Source organism: Podarcis cretensis (assembly GCF_951804945.1).
Source record: "Podarcis cretensis genome assembly, chromosome: 2".
Taxonomy (NCBI): domain Eukaryota; kingdom Metazoa; phylum Chordata; class Lepidosauria; order Squamata; family Lacertidae; genus Podarcis; species Podarcis cretensis.
This window is the reverse complement of record NC_137171.1, coordinates 66,864,370-66,883,509: the sequence shown is the minus strand read 5'-3', so window position 1 is coordinate 66,883,509 and position 19,140 is coordinate 66,864,370. Positions and strand designations below refer to the sequence as shown.

Here is a 19,140-nt window from a genome sequence, read left to right as displayed (position 1 = left end):
ATGCAGATATTCTGGATTTGGAAGGATTTGATAATAGGTTTGGCTGGCATGCATATTTATGGTATGACAAGGTTAAAGTTCACAAGTGTTTTAAAAACCATATTGTTAGGAAAGCATTATATAATGTTTGGATTCGATACAAGGATTTGTTGGAAAATAAAACTCCTAGGTGGTTATCACCTATGGAGGCTAAGGAGGTGAAGAAACTTAACATGGAATCCAAATGGCCAAAATATTCTGAAATTTTAGAACAAGAAAGCGGTGAGTTTAAACTACAGAGTTTTGAGAAATTAAAGCCCAAGGTACGAGATTGGCTTCATTACTACCAAATAATGGAAACCTTTAAACAAGACAGGAAAATTGGCTTCCAGGTGGAGAAATCGAAATTGGAAACAGAATTGTTAGAACCCAATACTAAGAATGTATCAAGAATGTATAATCTGTTGCTGAAGTGGAATACAATAGATGAGACAGTTAAATCAGCCATGATTAAATGGGCACAGGACATTGGTCATGACATTATGTTTGCTGACTGGGAACAGTTATGGACCACCGGTATCAAATTCACGGCATGCAATGCCTTAAGAGAAAATATTATGAAAATGATTTATAGGTGGTACATGACCCCAGTCAAGCTTGCGAAGATTTATCATCTGCCCAATAATAAATGCTGGAAATGTAATGAGACTGAAGGTACCTTCTTTCACCTTTGGTGGACCTGCCCAAAGATTAAAGCCTTTTGGGAAATGATCTATAATGAAATTAAGAAGGTACTTAAATGTACCTTTCACAAGAAACCAGAGGCATTTCTCTTGGGCATGGTCGGCCAATTGGTGTCAAGGAAGGATAGGACTTTTTTTATGTACGCCACTACAGCAGCAAGGATCCTTCTAGCAAAGTATTGGAAGACACAAGAACTCTCCACACTGGAAGAATGGCAGACGAAAGTGATTGACTTTATGGGATTGGCAGAAATGACTGGCAGAATCCGTGACCAAGAGAAAGAGACGGTGGAGAAAGACTGGAATAAGTTTAAAGCTTATCTTAAGAACTGTTACAATATTGATGAGTGCTAAAATGTCAAGGGAAAGGAAGATACAGAATTGCAGCGGAAATTGTTTGTTGAAATAAGATGAAATTGAGAAAGATAATAAGTTTTAATTAATTGGAGTAAAGGGTTGCTGAAAAATTGTAAAATATGGATGCAAAAAGGGTGAGGTATGGGGAAGTCCGAGAAAGAAGGCTTATGAAAATGAGGTTATGAAATTATATCTGTGTGTTTGTTTTTGTTTGCTGATGTATGTATGTTGTTTTGTCTTAAAATTGGAAAAATAATAAAAATTATATACAAAAAAAAAATAAGAGGCAATCTTACATAAACCACCCTAAAATACTCCAAGAGAAACCTGTAAGAATCTTGCAGAAACCATCCTAAAACCCTTTAAGAATCTCAAGTGAAACCATAGCTTGCCAGAACCATGCAAACATGTGGGCTTCCAGAAAGTAACCTGCAGCCACCTTGCTAAGAGAGGACAGTTACGGTTATAACTCATAAAGCCCTATATGGCTTAGGCCATATAGGCTATCAGAACGACCCATCTTCTCCCATATGAACCAGCCTGGGTTCTTTTTTCTTTTTTCTTTTTTTAATAATATTTATTAAAAATTTTCCAGAATAAAAAGGAAAGATAGCAAGAAAGAAAGAAAAAACAGATATGATTTACACTTGGTTTCAGGGGCATCTTTCCCGGACTCCCCCCCTCCCCCTCTTGTATTCCATTTCCCTTAAATTGATTCCACAGATTCTTACCCCAAATTTTAAAACCTTATTTGTAATTTTAAATAACCCATTTATTCCAAATTAATTTATCTTATTTATCTTAATGAACCATTTCTCCTTATATTTTATATAATTCCCTAAGATCGACCCCATTTCCCTTCCACGAATTCCCCTATTTTCAAACAACAGACATGAAAAAAGAAAAGAAAGAAATAATATATAATTTTACAGCCTTTGGATTCCAAATCCCCCCCCCCCATTCCCCGGTTCCAATCCCCAAAGTTCATCCATTGTCTACTGCCAGCCTGGTGTATCCACGTCTATGTCTCAACTCCACTTTGCCATCTTTTGATAGCTTTTAATTTCAGAAAGTCCAATCTCGAAAAAACTCTCAGAAAAAGTCATTGTTCTTCCATCCAGACCTCTATGTTTAAGAGTCTAACTTAAATTCTATTTCTTGGTCCTTTTAAAGTCTGGATGTTCCAAATACTCCAGCTTCAAATTTGGTCCAGCTCTTATTCCTCAGGTTGCTTTTTCCTGTTCTGTTGCAGAAACCTTCTAATTCAGAAACTTCTTGTTCTCCACAGAGGCTTTTGTTATTCAGGAACATAACTTGCGTCAAGTCCCTTCCTTTCTTCAGTAGATAAATCCATTGTCTCCTTTAGTGTAGAAACCTCTGTAGACAAAATAATGCTTCGTTTTTGCAGCTTTCCCAAGAGATAACAGATCCTGCTCAAATTCATAGTATTTTTCCACTTGCTGCTACTGTTGCAATGTCCCAGCCTCCGTCTAGAGGGAATATGGTAACTTAATTTCTTTCAAAATCAGACCCAAAAGTCAAATAACTTGTTGCCTTTATTTCCAATAATTTATGTCCAAATTGTAACAAATCTAACCAGCAAAGCCATCGTAACAAAGTTCTCTTTTATTTTCCTGCTTTGACAGCTACTTTGACAGCTGTCAAAGTTTCTGTGTCTCTTCACCAGTCTCTCATAGCGGATCGTTCCCGGTTCCCGGGGGGGTTGCACTTTAGTTCCCACAAATCAGTCTTCTCCTCCAGCACAATTATTGTAATTTCCCTTCGTGAAGTTAAAATTTTTTTTCAGGTAAACAAGTTCATCTCTCGATCTTAGTTGTCAAATCCTTGCGTTGAGCCATCTACAACGGGGGGGGGGACTTCCTTTTTGCACTCCCCCCCGCTCGCTCCAAATTCAAAGATCAAATTTCCCTTTTAAGTCCAATCAACTTACTCACGGGTTGTTCCTTTTAGTCCAAATCCGAAATTTTCAAAGAAGAAGTCGTTGCTCTCCGCCGAATGGCATGCGGCTTCGCTGGGCAGGGGAAGCATTGGACTCACAGCACCACACCCCCACATCACCCGCTCCGCAGCCTTTAAAAAGGCTCCTTCGCGGGTCGGGGGGGCGCAAACGGTGCCCGCCGAGTCACCAAGTCCATGGGCATCTCCGCCCATGGTTTTTGAGGGTCCCCGCGTCGCCGGCACGGCAGGACCCGACCCCTACCCAGCCGACTCCCTCCGGAGCTCGGAGGGAGTCCGCCATTCGGCGATGGCGCCGACCCGGAAGTCCGAACCAGCCTGGGTTCTATGGTCTTCGAGGGGGGCTCTTCCCTCTGTCCCTTTGCCCTTACAGGTTGGGATGTGGTAGAGGGCCTTCTCAGTGGATGCTTCCAGATTCTGAAACTCCCTTCCAAGAGAGGCTAGACTGGCTCCCTCCTCCTTGTTTCCTTCTGCCAGCAGGTGAAAACAGTTTTATTCTGGCAAGATTTTAGAACTGTTTTTAAGGAAAGGGTTTTTACTTTGGTGCTTTTTTATATATACTGGACTTGTTTACTAAATTTTATAGATTTGTTTTTATATAGATTTAATTCTATTATAGTTTAATTGCTTTTTAATTATTACCTTTTATATGCTTTTAGCTTTCTGTGTTTTATCCTTGTTGTTTCAATTTTTGTGAGTCATCTTGTGTCCCAGTTCTGGGGAAGAGGCAGGCGATAAATATAATGATAATGGTGATGGCCAATTTTATATATATATATACACACACACACTATCCATATGGCCCAGTGCAGCACCAGAGTAAAAAAACACATGTGTGTGTGGGGGGGTGTTCAAGCACATGCAAACTCCTCTCTGGGAGCCTTCCCCTTTGCAAAGTCCCAGTAAGTCATAGTTTGGTTTAGAGTATCACTCCAATGTTGTATCAGGCCAATGTTGTTCAGCATTATTTGCTATGGCCAACCTTAATCGTGTGTGTGTGTGTGTGTGTGTGTGTGTATATATATACACACATATATATATATGAATACTAAACATAGAAACATAGCTGTAGAAGCTGAAGGGCATTTAAAAATATTCTTTTTTCCTGCCCCCCAAATATCTGACCACTTTAATGAGCAGTGCTTAGACATATACCACCTCTCCAGTGTAAGTATCACAACTTCCTCTTGATCACAGCACAGACAACATACGTACTTGATTATATGATGAGTAACTAAATAATTCCACCATCAGTGCAAAAATTCATCTGCACAATGTCATGTGTACTTGAGGGAAGGGTGAGCACTATAATTAAGTATTAAGCCGTTTCACTAGCACGAGTCTGCCATAAAGCATGAAATGGCTATTATTAATATCCTTAAGGTCCCATTTTATGTACAAGGTTAGTGGAATACAAATGGAATAGCTTAAAAAAAATAAAATCTTCTGTACCATTGTATGTGTATGTTTTTGTGTGAAGATGCAAAGACAGAAAAAAACTGCAGCAGATGTGAATAGTGATAACTACTGATGCTAGCAGTGATGCAAAAAGGTTAAAATGTCAGGCTCCCACGCACTGTCTGGTCATAGTTATGATTGTCATATGTCCTCTTTTTCCAGGACACGTCCTCTTTTTCATGGGTAGAGTCGTCATAGCGATCCACAGTTAAAAGCAGGTCAGCAATATGTGTCCTATTTTTTGCTCTTCGAAATAAGGCAGCTCTATAATTCCACTGTTGGGACGCAGGTGGCGCTGTGGGTAAAAGCCTCAGCGCCTAGGGCTTGCCGATCGAAAGGTCGGCAGTTCGAATCCCTGCGGCGGGGTGTGCTCCCGTCGTTCGGTCCCAGCGCCTGCCAACCTAGCAGTTCGAAAGCACCCCTGGGTGCAAGTAGATAAATAGGGACCGCTTACCAGCGGGAAGGTAAACGGCGTTTCCGTGTGCGGCTCTGGCTCTGGCTCTGGCCAGAGCAGCGATGTCACCCTGGCCACGTGACCCGGAAGTGTCTCCGGACAGCGCTGGCCCCCGGCCTCTTGAGTGAGATGGGCGCACCAACCCCAGAGTCTGGCAAGACTGGCCCGTACGGGCAGGGGTACCTTTACCTTTACCTTATAATTCCACTATGAATTCTGGCAGCTGGTGAAATACGGGAAGAAATGAAACTGCTTCTATCAGTGGGAAGAAACAATTGAAACACGTTCTTAATGTGGGATAAAAGAACAGGCATATCAGAAGCTAAACTGCTGCTGTGGAACAAAAGGAACTTTTTTGGCACTATTTAAAATAGTTTTTATAGAAGTGAACTCAGAGAGTGGTGGAAGATATTTTGCCTCTCCCAACTTCTTGGTTCCTATCTCACTTTGCTAGAAGAATAGAAAAGATACAGAGTCATCGGATAAGCATAAAGCTGTCACAGTTATGCTGTAGAGGCAGGTAGTGCATTTATTTCATAACCAGATGCTAGTTCCGGCTGAAAAGGAATATCGAATTAACTGAGATTGCAGCTTCAGACACCCCCTGTCTCTTTACTTTGTAATTGTTTTCACAAGGAAGGTAGGATGTTGCTAGGAGGTTGAATGGCTCCCTCCTCCTTGTCCTGTGTGAAAAAGTAGCCCCAAATTTAGCTTTGTGTCTCGTGGCAGAGGAACTTTTCAACATGTTTCCTGTACATGGCAGAAATGTGCCACCAGGAGAGGGAGGACTCAGGGACAAAAGTTCAGGGTCCCTGTCAGCTGAATGAGCAGCAGGATCTGCAAAATTAGCAGGGCTGAAGCAAATTCTTTCCCACATCACCCAGAAAGACAGCGGTCAATGGAAGGGAAGGACTATGTTATTAAGTTGTTCCTTGCCTTCTGAGGCAACCCAACTGCTGCAGAAAGTTGAATTTTCCTCCTTCTGCTCCCTATATTTAAAGTGGGGAAATTTCTTCCCCCTTTATTTTTTCTTCTTATATGTGTGTGTGTGTGTGTGTGTGTGTTTAAGACTGCATAAGCAGTGCAGCTTATAGTGAGTGATGAGCTTAATAAATAATAGTAATAGTTTATATTATTAATGTGGGTATAATACGAAAATCCCCTAGAGGTCTACCTAGAAGAGATAATCGTGACAACAACTGCCTTCCACATTATAGCATTTTCCTATAGTAGCTGAATGCTTCCAACGCTTGCTCAGCATTAACCTACCTTTGCCAGTTACATGTCTCAAAATATTGGGATTTGTTTTCAAATCTGGGGAATAATTTTCAGTTCTTCATATTGGTAAACATAGGAATAAAACCCCCTAAGAGATAAAATTCATCCTATGGGTGCTGCAGCCTGAAGGTCTCAACTGTCATCATTTCAGCACCATAAATATCTGCATATTTCAAAGGCTTGGCATATGAAATACATTATATTTAAGTGCTGTCCTGCATATGATTGTGGTTCACTGTGGATTCTTTTGCTTCTGTTTTTAATTCCAAATGTCTTGGGCTATACTTTCAAGTCTCAGTGAAGCCAAAGGAACGAGGTTTTAACCCCGCTTCTACTCCATGCCTCAGTAAGTATAAATCAGAACACTGGCCTCTTTAATGCTGATAATAATAGATAATAATAGAAATTTTACACACACAGGCTTGGCTCATGCATGACAGTAAGCTATAGTATAAAATCTGGCTCTCTGATAATCACTTGCATTCTAGTACACACTGCTCAAATCTCACATACCTTACTCCTTGCCCTGCATTTCAGGAAAAAGGGAATTAAAAAAACCCCATTGTGCTGGCTGCACTCCTCCCCATATGTACCCCATGCGAACCAGTGCTTGTGGTTTCTTTCTTTCCAAAAGTGAGGCTTTGTTTCTGGCTTATTGCTTGTGGTTTGTGAGAAACAAACCCCCAGCACTGGTTAGCAGTGTGTCTGCTTCAGCCGGTATGACCAAAGGGAGTGGTAATTTCCATACACCATGTAGGATTACATACAAACAGGGTCACAAAAACATTACAGTTTTATCCAATGCTGCGTGAGCAGAATTCCACTTGTGCATCAGGAGTTTCTCTTCCTCTCTTCCCAAAATCAACTCTAATAAATAGTGAAAGTTGGCACACTGCAAAAAGTATGGTATTGAAGTAAATGCATCTTAAAGCAGATTCTGAGAATTTTTTATTTTTTTTTGCAACGTGAAGAACAGAGAAGCAAAAATGATTGTAAAACAGCTTAAGTGAATAATTCCAGGTTGATGGGCAATTGGGAAACTTCAGGCTTCTGCAGCCATAAAACTGACGCTGGAGAAGAAATGGCTACAGAATCTGATCTCACAGCAATACTAAATCCATAGTGATACAGAGCTAGTGTTAGAAAGGAGTCTCATATGTCTAATAGCGAGCATTTCACCTGCTAGAGATGCTGCATATCATCTCTGACCTCCGTCTGTGACATCTGTATTCATGATGTTGTTAGATTATTTATGTGATGCCAGATTCCCTTCCCCCCTATCTTTCTCATTTGGGGGGAGGGGAGAGGTCAACAGTGACACTACTCAGTTATTGTTGCAACTGGGTGGTTATTGTTTACTCTACTGATGAGGAATTTTGCTAGCACCAGGATATTGCACACAGCGCCTCTTGCTGGTGGTGACATGAGTCTCCTAGATATCTGGTGAATATGTCCTTCCCAAATCACCCACTATGGTTGACCTGACATTTGAACTGAGTCTCCCAAGGACTAGTTGGACCACACTGGCTTTTGTGAGTCTGTATCACAAATATGTGGGTCTGGTGGGACTCCACCACCTCAGAACACATACAAATATTGCTTGTCTCTCTACTTGTTCTCCCCCTGCAAAACTCCAGATACTTCAAAATTAGTTTAGAAGGCTTTGAGTCTGAACCTTTTCATGACATGTTCTCTTTCCAATTGAATTAGGTATTTTTTGGGTCTGGCAGCACTTTCACACAAACAGTCCCTATGTACATTTGATGTTCTGTGAAGACTGTATGAAGTGTTTGCCTAATCTACACCACGGCTTAGGGAGAAAAGTGTTGGCTGCTAGGGAGGAGATCACAACTGCTTTGTTCCTTTGTGGTCCTTTTAGTTCATTGCAGCGTGCAGCTATGTGAAGGTTTGGCGTAGTGTGTTGTCTGAACCTGGGACTGACGTTGAGTTCTCTCCACCATAACCATGATCTGCAGTCAAGATATGTTCATGGCTACAGACTGGGATTGAGGAGGAGAGATCTTAACTACTATTAAAACAACACGCTAAACCAAACCTTAAACTAAAGGTTTACGGACTGGGAAGGAGCAATGAGGGTGTGAGTTTCTCTTTGGGAGCCAACATTTTTGGTGGTCCCAGTAAGAACCTTCAGGTCCTACAGAAGTGCTTTTAAGATTAATGCAATACTTGTTTAAACGATAGCATATTAACTATCACATTTCTCTGATTCATATCTTTATTTGATATTTGATTTCAATAGCAGCATTGTTATCTGAATACCTTCAGATGGTATAATCTAGTGAAAATTAAACTCAGTAACTGGTGTTAAGAGTCCAGCTCAGTGTCTTTAATTTAGAATCCTAGTAACTAACCAAACTTGCTAGAATTATTTGTGAGCAGGTATTAATAAAATTATTCCTATTTTCTAACCATTTTTTCTTATATCAGCACTACTCTCTTTTTAAATATTGTTGTTTAGTCGTTTAGTCGTGTCCGACTCTTTGTGACCCCAGGCACGCCAGGCACTTCTGTCTTCCACTGCCTCCCGCAGTTTAATCAAACTCATGCTGGTAGCTTCGAAAACACTGTCCAACCATCTCATCCTCTGTTGTCCCCTTTTCCTTGTGCCCTCCATCTTTCCCAACATCAGAGTCTTTTCCAGGGAGTCTTCTCTTCTCATGAGGTGGCCAAAGTATTAGAGCCTCAGCTTCATGATCTGTCCTTCCAGTGAGCACTCAGGGCTGATTTCCTTAAGAATGGATATGTTTGATCTTCTTGCAGTCCATGGGACTCTCAAGAGTCTCCTCCAGCACCATAATTCAAAAGCATCAATTCTTCGGCGATCAGCCTTCTTTTTGGTCCAGTTCTCACTCCCATACATCACTACTGGGAAAACCATAGCTTTAACTATACAGACCTTTGTTGGCAAGGTGATGTCTCTGCTTTTTAAGATGCTGTTTAAGATGATCCATGAAGGGGACTTTTTAAATACAGAGTATCTATTTTTGTCAAGTTAATCATTATGTATTCAATGGGTTTAATAGTGAGCAGTTATTTGTAGTTCTATTTCCCTCTCTTTCCTTAATTTTCTTTTTAAAACCCTTTATAGCACAGCATGAAAAGAAGCATTACTTCATTCAGAACTATTATTTTGCAAAACAAGCCTTCCCATTTCACCTGAACATGGCCTTTAAATTGCTGCCTGGGACAGCAGGTCTCACTACGACTATTTAGCTAGCTCAGTGTTCTACATGGTACAGGAGAATTCTTCTCAGCTAAAACCAAAGTGTAAGCACATTTTACCTGCCACTTGGTACTTTTAATTATGTATACTTGCATTTGCTTGCTTTTTCTTAACACTAGGGGACCAACTTTTTCTTCATCAAATCTTGCATACAAGTGAAGAATAACTGAGGAGAGAATGTTGGTGGGGGGGGGGAGAGAATAAAGAAAACTGGTTGCCATGATTTATTTCTTCTTCAAGTCCTTATCTCAATTATGTGCAGTCTTCTGACACAGGGGAAAAAACAATTATCCTGTGATATGATCACATGATTTTTTCTGAATAGGCTGCTTCAGAAAAACATTTCACTATACGAAAACAAAAGCCAAAGTACACATGGCTGCTCAATGTGTCTCTTTAAGTTATCGCTTACTCCAGGCATAGGCAAATTCAGCCCTCCAGCTGTTTTGGGACTACAACTCCCATCATCCCTAGCTAACAGGACCAGTGGTCAGGGATGATGGGAATTGTAGTCATCTGGCGGGCCAAGTTTGCCTGTGCCTGGCTTACTCATTTGGTTGATTCCGAGTCTAAAAATCAGCTAGCTATAGGTGTATACCACTTTCCAGTTGAACAAGCCAGCCCACTGAGACATAAAAAGCTGGATGAGGGCACGGCCTAACATAGGCTTATCACAATATTCATACCCTCCAAGTGTCCCAATTTTCCAGGAACAGTCCCGGAATTACAAAAGCTGTCCTGGCTTTTGATTTGATCCCATACTGTCCCTATTTTCCCCATCAGAGCCATGGCTGCCAGGGAGAGGGAGAGGGATGGCGATGGCTGAAGCTGAGAGGGAGCATCCCGTTGCCTCTCCATGGCTGCTACTGCCAGCTTCCTCCTATGGTCAGCTCATAGAGGCTGCTGGACAGCAGGCAAGGAGGAAGAGAGGCTGCAGCCGCTGAGGCCCAGCCCCACATGACATGCTGGCTCTGAGGGGCAGACAGAGGCCAGGGTTTCCCTGAGCGAGAAGAAAGGGTGACTGAAACAGAGCACAAGGTGTATTGATTTTTTTTTATATAAAAAATGCTTTTGTGCATCCGCATCTAATCTTGTCCCTTTCTAAAATTTATTTATTGGTGTGTGTTTTTCTTTTTGTAAATCTACCAAAGAACAAAACAAAATGGGATTAAGGGGTGGGTGGGGAGGTTGAGGAGGGTCATCTGGGTGGGAGTGAGAAATGTCCCTATTTTCATCGGAGGAATGTTGGAGGGTATGCAGTATTGTAAGTTGTACAGCTGTGTATACACCGTGCCTTTAATGCTCATTCAAAACCCATTTAAAGAATTCTGGGCACTGCAGTTTATGCCACACAGAGTTACAATTCCCAGCCACCTTTAACAGTTCCCAGAGGGAAAGAACATGCTCCAGAATAGCACATCATTTCCCTTGAATATTTTGTTTCTTTTCTCTTTGAATCGTTTCTCTTTCGTTTTAATTATGTGTGTTTCTTTGCTCTCGCCTCTTCTAATTTTCTAATGCCTACATCCTATATTTCTTCTATAGCTTCTCCCTGTTGCATTGTTTTGCTATGACTGTCAGCAAGAATTGTATACGAGGCATAACATAAATTATTCCAGTTGCATTATTTATTTCATAATCACTCCCAGAAAATTTATTCCTTACTTGCTGAATTAAACATTTTTAGAGGTCAGTCTTAATAACATGTACTGTACTTGCATGGAAATTCTAGATATATATACAGTGCCAACAACTAATTGTTGCAAAAGAGGCCATTACAACAGCAATGTAGAAACACTGGGCCACTATTTCATGGACAGTCATGAGTGGTTCCATGCAGATGGCATGGTTATGACTGTCTGAATATGTGACCTTTGCATATTTATTAACCTAGATTTCATTTTGATTTTTGCATTCCAACTTTTAACAAGGTAGGTAAAGGTAAAGGTACCCCTGCCCATACGGGCCAGTCTTGACAGACTCTGGGGTTGTGCGCCCATCTCACTCAAGAGGCCAGGGGCCAGCGCTGTCCGGAGACACTTCCGGGTCACGTGGCCAGCGTGACATCGCTGCTCTGGCGAGCCAGAGCCACACACGGAAACGCCATTTACCTTCCCGCTGGTAAGCGGTCCCTATTTATCTACTTGCACCCGGAGGTGCTTTCGAACTGCTAGGTTGGCAGGCGCTGGGACCGAGCAGCGGGAGCGCACCCCACCGCAGGGATTCGAACCGCTGACCTTTCGATCGGCAAGTCCTAGGCGCTGAGGCTTTAACCCACAGCGCCACCTGCGTCCCAACAAAACCATGCCATCTGCATGGAACCACTCATGACTGTCCATGAAATAGTGGCCCAGTGTTTCTACATTGCTGTTGTAATGGCCTCTTTTGCAACAATTAACAATTGTTAATCTTTTCCCAACAATTAACAAGGTGCTACACATTAAATCCCCAAAGAGTTGGGCAAGCATCCATTCATCCACCCACAGAACAATCCTATGCATATTTATTCAGAAGTAAGTCCCACTGTATTCACTGCAAGTACCTTAGGCTGCAATCCTACACACACTGATGTGAAAGTAAGCCCACTGAATTCAGTGGGATTTACTTATGAGTAAACATGCATAGGGCTGCTATGTCAGTTGCCTTTAACGGGCTCCTCTGCTGCCCCCTGAGTTACAACACTGATCCTCTCAAATCATAGTTCATATTCTATGACTCAATGATTCTCCTGTCTCTTTAAAATCACTTACAACTATCTTCTCCTCTCCCCATCCCACATATTTTACTTTCCCCCTTACAGCAGCATGCCGTTGATGTCCTATATAAATGTTAATGAGAATTGTAGCTGTAGATGTACTGAGAAGCTCTTCTGGAAACACTGTGATCACTGCCAGTACAAATTAGTTGCTATTAATACTCATTTGCGGATATCATGCAGAGAATTTGCAAGAGTTTTGTTTTCTTCGGTAGTGGTTATATATTTTTTTAAAGCATCATAGTCATAAAGGATAATTTTCTGCAGCTCATTCATGGCATTATTTTTCTCTCTTACTGCTTCAAACATTCTCCTGCCAGCTACTATGTATACTAAGCTACTGTATATACTACAGTCTGAAAGGATAACAAACAGAAAATATGGTTGTTGCCACAGAAGATCCAAGCCCAAAGCTTTCTTTCTGTCATGCCGCCATTTCTTCGTTCTTGCCACCCACATGAAACCAGGATGAAGGCCAAATGCATTTAAAGCATTTTAAAAATATGATCCATTACCACTGTGGCATGAAAACAAAACATTTTTTGGGGAAATGTCTCAACCACAAATATTGCAGGAATAGAGGTGAAGGACAGAAATGGCGAGGTGGGTAAAACTTGGCAAATTTGTGAGGTATCTCCATTATAGTTTTGGTCTGTTTCTGCACTCAGTGCTTGAGTTTCTTTGAAACGTATATTATTTAAGAACTTGATTGCAGACATTTTGCATTAGCATCTGCATTGAAAAACTATACATTCTGCTGAAGTGCAGAATGCTAGCCCAAGTTTTTGCAATTCTTTTATCCTTCAATAGTCAAGAAACATTTTCATCACTACATTTTTTGTGGCAGTAAGGAATACATAAATCAAGCAAGGACAATCGATATAACAACATTTCATGCCAAACAAGCTGATAGGCAATGTAAGATGACAAATGTGACACTTATGTGTCTTAACATCCAAAAAGGTTTATTAGAAACATCACCTCACCTTTACTCTAACTCTCCAAGCCACCACAAAACAAAGACATGCAAGGAGAAGACAAGACACAAAGATGACAGGCAAGGCAATGTCATTCTAGTAACAACAGTACAATGTCTGTCTTCAGAAAAAGTGATCCCACACATGTAAAGTAGCCAGTGATCCAAAGCCATTTGTCAGGGGGAAAAAAGAATACAGAATGAATGCAGAGAATGATGGCTGTGCAATCACCTGGAACTTATCATTGTAGATGACTCACAAGACTGTAGTGCAGGTAGAGATGAAGAAGTAGAAGAAATGGATCTAGAGCCCATGCGTAAGGCAACATGTGTCATTTGAGGCTCAAACAATTTTAATAGAACTCTAGAAGTGCCTAGGACACTGAAGCTATCAAGATGCGAAAAGACTATGCAGAGAGAGAAATTAGCTCAGTTCCTTCGTAACACCATTGTCACTGTTAACATGTTGGATGAGCCACCCTCACCCATCAATACCTGAAAGACAATGTGACCCAGGGGCTCAATAGTGACACAGAGGACCTATTCCTCATGGGACTGGAGAAGGGCTGTAGTATATTAGTAGAACATTTATGTTGCATGCAGAAGGCATGCAGTATCCCAGCACCTCTAGGTTGGGATGGGAGAAACCCCTGCTTGAAACCTTGGAGACCCACTGCTAGTCAGTGTAGACAATACTGATCTAAGATGGATCAATGACTCTGCAGAAGGCAGCTTCTTGTGTTATTGGATTTCCTTTCTTTGAAAAAGGGAGAAGGAATTGCCCAAGTGGTTCACATGTTGAAATGACTTGGCAGCTGTGTGCACGTACTGCTCCAGAACACAAGGTCTGCTGCCAGCAACAACGTATGAACCAGGGAATTGGCAACTGAGCCATAAAAAAGACACTTTCCCCAGGTTACAGATCTGTACAGATCTGTGACCATGCTATCATTCTTCTGCCTGCTGTCACTATGTAACTGACTATGGGCTCTCAGCACCTTCAGTAAGCACAGCTAAAAAGAGGTCTCAGTTTTTCTGAGGTCGGGCAAGTACAAAGAATGAAGCTTCAGTGACATGCATTCCCCGTTTTTTTTCATTCAGTCACAGAGTTCTACTTTAAGCACACCTGCCTTCTTGCTATTCAGCAGCATCTATGCTACAAGATATGTGTGGGTGTTCCTTTCTTTGTTCAGGGGCTGAAATGCCACCAGTCAGAATAGAAAATTCAAGCAAGGTGCCTTTGAGTTACATTGAAACTAAATGCCAAAGTTTACCTTAGTTCCTTGAAGGGGTCTGCCCTGACACTGGGAGTTTCTATGGATTTAGGGAACACTACGCCTTCTGCTCCTGAAATAACAAAACAGAACACAAGTATATATGTTATAAACTGTGATATGTGGCACATTTTACAGTTAATCTATCTCTAGCCCATAACATACATCCTATATCCTTATAACTACCCAGAGTGAGGATACTGAGATTCCTCTGCCTGTGATATATTTGTTCAACTTATAGAAATAATAATTTAGTGCATTAAGGGCTCTAATCCTATACATGTTTACTTGGGAGAAAGTAACATTCACCACAGTAAGACGTGCTTAGTAAAGACTCTTATGATTGGATTGCACAAAAGCATAAATGTAAAGCATTTTAGGTCTTAAATGAGGTACTATATGAATACAAACCCTTTGAATGAGCTGTCTTTCCAAATGCAGTCAATGTGTGTGGTGTTATTTCTCAATTCTTTTTAGAAAAGTTCTCAAAAGGGTGGTGAATTACTCTGGAGGTGCATCATTGCTGCCCAAAATGGCTGAACGCATGCTGTATTGCCTCCTCCCTTTGTTTGCTGCAGTTGATCCAGCACATAGGTATGTATGCATTTTTATATATATTTATTACTTGCTTGCATTTATTACCTGCCTTTCACAAAAAGTCCAAGGACAAGTTATATATCAGTAAAAAGGTAAAATACAGCATACAAGGCAGTTAACAGTTAAGCAACTGATCAACAAATAAGGCCAAACCAATCAACAACCATTGTTGTTGTTTAGTCGTGTCCAACTCTTCATGACCCCATAGAACAGAGCACGCCAGGCACTCCTGTCTTCCACTGCCTCCCGCAGTTTGGTCAAACTCATTTTAGTAGCTTCAGGAACACAGTCCAATCATCTCGCCCTCTGCCGTCCCCTTCTCCTTGTGCCCTCAATCTTTCCCAACACCAGGGTCTTTTCCAGGGAGTCTTCTCTTCTCGTGAGGTGGCCAAAGTATTGGAGCCTCAGCTTCACGATCTGTCCTTCCAGTGAGCACTCAGGGCTGATTTCCTTGCAGTCCATGGGACTCTCAAGAGTCTCCTCCAGCACCATAATTCAAAAGCGTCAATTCTTTGGCGACCAGCCTTCTTTATGGTCCAGCTCTCACTTCCATACATCATTACTGGCATATTCCCAAATGCCTGGACTGAAAAATATATGTGCCTGTGTATATTTTCTGATAATCCTCCATGCTGAAGCTAGGCAGCCGTCAGGTAGCAAGGAGTCCCAAAGTTTGAGAAGGTTTTGTTCTGATTCACACAATGATCAAGGCAACTCATATGGTTGAATCAGCTCTGGTCATGTGGGAAAAATTAAGCATTTGCATGTGATGCAGAACAACAGAGAGTTAATGGATTTGATGTGACTGGTCTTTTGGAACTTTACCTCTCCAAGAGAATGAGGAAACTGGAAATGGGAAACTGTACTACATTTAAATTGCCTGGGACATTTCAGATGTACAGTGGTACCTCGGGTTAAGTACTTAATTCGTTCTGGAGGTCCGTTCTTAACCTGAAACTGTTCTTAACCTGAAGCACCACTTTAGCTACTGGGGCCTCCTGCTGCCGCTGCGCCACCTGAGCATGATTTCTGTTCTCATCCTGAAGCAAAGTTCTTAACCTGAAGCACTATTTCTGGTTTAGCGGAGTCTGTAACCTGAAGCGTATGTAACCTGAAGCGTATGTAACCTGAGGTACCACTGTAGCTACATACTAACCCTTCTGCACTTCAGCTAACTTTGAATATGCAAAAATGATGGCTTCAACAATCACTTTAACAGCTATTGAAATTGGCCACAGGGCATGGCTGAGTCTTTCTATTGGAACTGCTGTTGACTCCCATTTCTTCAATTAGGCTGCTTATAGTCACAGTGTGCTGCTGCAGTGGCCTGCAGACTGAAACCTACGGTTTTTTTTACCCTGCCTGCACTCACTACTGCATTTTGCTGGATGAGAGACTACTCCAATGCAATGAAGGAAATGATGCAAGGGGCCATTAGTGACTGCACTGCCCAGGTAAGTCTCCTAGGCAAAATGCTGACACAGAAATTGTAATATCTGGTAAGGCATCAGAGTAAGGTGGCATATGGAAACTTTGAGCTAGCTCATGTGCTTGACTGCTGTTGCTTCTGTCTGGCTATCAGGAACGAAAGAAAGAAACCATCTCATTATACCTGATCCATCTATACTGGGCGGAAAGCAAACCTTGTCAAATCTGCTGGTAAATCAAAATCTTTTATCGCTTTTGCCATTGCAAACACTACTGACTCTGCTGTGAACAAAGGTCTGTTTCTTTGGAAACTATAGGGAATATTGTTTTCAGCAACACAATTGATTTTTGTGGTGTATCGTCGTATATCTACAACAAGTTAGATAAGATAGAGGGAATCTATTATGTAATGTGTATTTATACCTACTGTACATTCCATGACAATAAATTATTCTCTTCTTTTATTATTTGCAAAAGAGTTTGATTAAAACCCAGGCCCGGCAAATCTTTCTTTTGACACTATGTAATTTACCAGCAATAAATGTTCATAAACAGTTTGAGTGGAAAATCCATAAAGCTATTTCAGCTTTATTTTAAGTTCCATTTAATGCCCCTCAAAAATGATTTCATCAATGTGTGTTCCATTAACTGGCTTTCTGCCCAATAACTTAATTCCACACAATCAATCAGGAATTTATAAAGCATGTGACAGGATCTATCTAAAGTGTTTTGAATTACTGTAATGATTCACTCAATACTTTTATTTTTTGCCCCCTCCCTGGTACTGGTGAAAACTGGGGAAATAAATTTGTCAAAAATCTCTAATGTGCATTTGGTGACTGCAGGAACAATGTGGAATGCTTTTATATTACAGTACTGCACAGTATCGCAGATACATTTGGTGACAGCAAAAAGCTTTATGCTAAAAGAAAACAAGTAACCATTTGAAAGCTGCATTGTAGGATATATTCCTATAGCCATTGCCACATGATAGGTGTTTTATTTTTGACAAGCACTGACTAGAAAGCTGGTGCCTCGTTGGTTTCAATATATCCATTGTGAACACTTTTAAAAATGTAGGTGTTTAAGTTCAGAATATGCCTGTTGCCACAGCCAAGTTTCTCTTTCTACTGAATAATGTCATCTGTTTTATGTAGCAATTAAACCAAAGCATGCATTCAATGGTGTATAGTTTATCTATGGTTGCAACAGCTCCCATTACACTTTTAGAGTCAAAGAAGCAGCAGAATCATAGAGCTGGAAGGTAATCTAGTCCAAGAAAGATGGCCATCCAACCTCTGCTTAAAAATCTCCAATGCAGGAGAGTTCACAACCTCCTGAGGAAGTCTGCTCCACTGTCAAACAGCTCTTACTGTGAGAAAGTTCTTCCTGATGTTTAGTCAGAACTTCCTTTCTTGTAACCTGAAGCCTCCAGAGCAGGAGAAAACAAGCTTGCTCTACCTGGCATGTGACAGCCCTTGAGATATTTGAAGATGGCTATCATATCTCCTCTCAGTTTCCTCTTTTCCAGGATAAACATACCCAGCTCCTTCAACCGTTCCTCATAAGGCTTGGTTTCCAGACCTCTGATCATCTTGGTTGCTCTCCTCTGCACACATTCCAACTTGTCAATATCCTCCTTAAATTGTGACACCCAGAACTGGACACAGTATTCTAGGTGGAACCTGGAAGTCTTGACTTCCAGTATTAGGAGGTGCCAGCCATAGAGTGAAAGAGTGAAACCCCGCAACTCACCATCAGTTTTGAATATAAGCAGATTTTTTAATTTTTTTCAAAAAATGCAAAACACCCAGAATTGGTTCTCCGAAAGGTCAGAGTTTGTAAGTCAGACGAGGACGACAGAGGCACCACATTTATAACTCACCCATAACAGTTTTTGTACAAATAGAGACAGAAATTGTTCACTGGGCGGAATAGCCCACAGTCTGCAAAACATAACCAAAGAAAGAAGCCCAAGCTGCATGTCTTGTAAAGGATCACAGAAATTGACACCCTCTCTTTTCAAGTGACAGTTGCAATCAGTAAACTAATTTGGGGCACTGCACGAGTTGTTTGTTCCTGTCTCCTCACTGTGTTTGAGACCACTCACAACAATAAAATTAGGACAACACACACAATCTTTCAAAAACACTAACTAGCTGTTAATAAGTAGAATGTCTGCAAACTTCAGCTTTATTGGCTTTGCAAGGAAGGGGAACCCAGAGGTAGCTCAGTTCACCTCATTAAAAATAATAAGGTTGCAGAACTGGTGGACTACAAAAAGAATGCATGGATACAGAAATCATGAATGTGATTCATTTTCAGCACCATGTTCTATGATGTAATGTACTTACTACATGGAGGCTGAGACCAATGGGCCTGAGCAGAATGCTTTGTGCCATAATACCCCACCCCCCAAAAGGAAAGATTGTAAAAAAGAGATAAGGTTTACTCAAATCATTCTGATACCAGGCTGTTTGAGCTTCAGTTTGCTGAACTGTTTCCCAGCAGTGCTTATAACAACATCAGCATTGGTGAGCTCCTTTTTTTTATTTTTATTTTTACTAGCTGTATTTGTTGCTGGTGCTAGTTTTGTGTGAAACACTAGCGTGTGGGCTTA

The 19,140-nt window shown here is 41.2% G+C and overlaps 1 protein-coding gene and 1 long non-coding RNA gene across 3 annotated transcripts in view; one reads left to right on the top strand and one right to left on the bottom strand.

Moving 5' to 3' along the window:
* SGCD (sarcoglycan delta) overlaps nucleotides 1-19,140 on the bottom strand; it is a 404,733-nt gene that overhangs the window by 48,337 nt on the left and 337,256 nt on the right. For both annotated transcript variants that reach the window (XM_079968328.1, XM_079968327.1), the window contains one exon: nucleotides 14,496-14,568. In XM_079968328.1, the coding sequence (XP_079824454.1) occupies nucleotides 14,496-14,568 (73 nt within the window). The remainder of the gene's footprint in view (nucleotides 1-14,495; nucleotides 14,569-19,140) is intronic.
* On the top strand, nucleotides 6,221-16,355 carry LOC307211621. Its single transcript, XR_013836544.1, has 3 exons — nucleotides 6,221-6,592; nucleotides 9,356-9,534; nucleotides 14,973-16,355. It is a non-coding gene; the product is annotated as an uncharacterized lncRNA (long non-coding RNA).